This window comes from Theropithecus gelada, chromosome 3, assembly GCF_003255815.1.
Source record: "Theropithecus gelada isolate Dixy chromosome 3, Tgel_1.0, whole genome shotgun sequence".
Lineage (NCBI taxonomy): Eukaryota > Metazoa > Chordata > Mammalia > Primates > Cercopithecidae > Theropithecus > Theropithecus gelada.
The window spans coordinates 166,899,972-166,901,852 of NC_037670.1; the positions used below are offsets into that span (position 1 = coordinate 166,899,972).

The window sequence follows — 1,881 nt, forward strand, 5'->3', positions numbered from 1 at the left end:
TTATAGGATTTGGGTGGGTAAAGGAAAATTACAGTCAAAGGGGGTTGTTCTCTGGTAGGCAGGGGTGGGGGTCACAAAGTGCTCAGTGGGGGAGCTTTTGAGCCAGGATAAGCCAGGAAAAGGAATTTCACAAGGTAATGTCATCAGTTAAGGCAGGAACAGACCATTTTCACTTCTTTTGTGGTGGAATGTCATCACTTAAGGCAGGAACCGGCCATCTGGATATGTATGTGCAGGTCACAGGATATGATGGCTTAGCTTTGGCTCAGAGGCCTGACAAAGGGCCTGGAGATGCAGTGAGCGATCCAATCCCCCAAGCCCTAGAGATGTGAGTGAAGACACTGATGAACTTACACACAGTCCATGAATATGCTAAAGCAACTTCTAGCTCTGTTTTAGTTCATAACAATTGGTGTCTAAGAACTTAGGCATTTGTGGAGACAAAGATGTCACTGTAGGAACTGCCATATAAGGACAGGGGCGTCCCTCCTTCTCTGCTCCTGTTCACAAGGACCCTGAACTGGTAAAGCTCTCATCCTGCCCCGACCCTGCCATGAGCACCAGGCTTCTCTGCTGGGCGGCCCTCTGTCTCCTGTGGGCAGGTGAGTCCTAAGAACACCATGATCATCCCACTGGAAATTCCAGTGATTACTTCAGTCATTTCTGTCTTTCTGTTTTCAAATTCTGTCTTTTTCCCCCAACAGAATTCACAGAAGCTGGAGTTGCCCAGTCCCCCAGATATAAGATTACAGAGAAAAGCCAGGCTGTGGCTTTTTGGTGTGATCCTATATCTGGCCATGCTACCCTTTACTGGTACCGGCAGATCCTGGGACAGGGCCCGGAGCTTCTGGTTCGGTTTCAGAATAAGGGTGTAGTAGATGATTCACAGTTGCCTAAGGATCGATTTTCTGCAGAGAGGCTCAAAGGAGTAGACTCCACTCTCAGGATCCAGCCTGCAGAGCTTGGGGACTCGGCCGTGTATCTCTGTGCCAGCAGCTTAGCCACAGCGGCGCAGAGACACTTCCCTGCTGTGCACAAAACTGCAGGGCTCTCTCCTCTCTGTCAGCTCACAGCGGCCTTTCCTTATTCCTCATCCTCCCAGGGAAGAAGCGAGTTTTCAGATATAGCTAGGATTCATATAGTGGGAGGAAATGAACTATTTTCTTAAAACATGAGCGCTATCATTGTTGGTTGAAAATATGCCTTAGGGATTTGAAAGACTTCTGGGTGGGAATTCAAGAAACCAAAACTGAAAGTGATTTATCACAGACCTAGTCCTCAGGGGCAGTGATGGTTGTTCTTCTATAAAAAATGTGTATAATGCTGTATGTTAATTAAGAAAATAAATACACAAACTTGAAAAATAAAAACATTTACTCACCAAAACATGTGTGTTAGGCTTTAATAATATAGATATTGATTTCATGCAAGTAACAAACAGCAGGCCCTCCTTCTGCCCTTGTCAGCATCTGAATGATTGGAATCTTATCCTGGCTCTGGAATCTCTTCTTGACCTCGCACTGGATGTTTCATGCAATCAAATCTCAACAGATACTATGTGTTTGGAAATCCTTTCCCTCTGTTTTTGTGGAAATATGACAATGATCATAATATTGTAATGATGATGATGTTGATCATTTCAGCTATTTCATTCAGCACACTTTAAACTTCAAAGAAATGCACGCAAATGGTTATCCTGGAAACAATTCCTAAATCTTAGCTCAAAATGAATTTTGCTTCACTGGAGTGCTTTAACTTTTCAATGTAACAGACATAGCCCAACATTATAGGTAGTCCTGGGCCAGCTAGTTCAGAGGCTGGTGAGGACACTTCTACTTGTCTGCCCATGTGCTTGTCTGTTCATTAAAATAGCTCCTTAGT

At 44.4% G+C, this 1,881-nt stretch overlaps 1 gene segment (V, D, J or C); it reads left to right on the forward strand.

Annotated features, from left to right (window-relative positions):
- Window positions 1-387: 387 nt before the first annotated feature.
- LOC112621706 lies at window positions 388-1,168 on the forward strand. The segment is given in 2 exon segments: window positions 388-602; window positions 705-1,168. Coding segments are annotated over 2 exon segments (513 nt in total).
- Window positions 1,169-1,881: the final 713 nt, after the last annotated feature.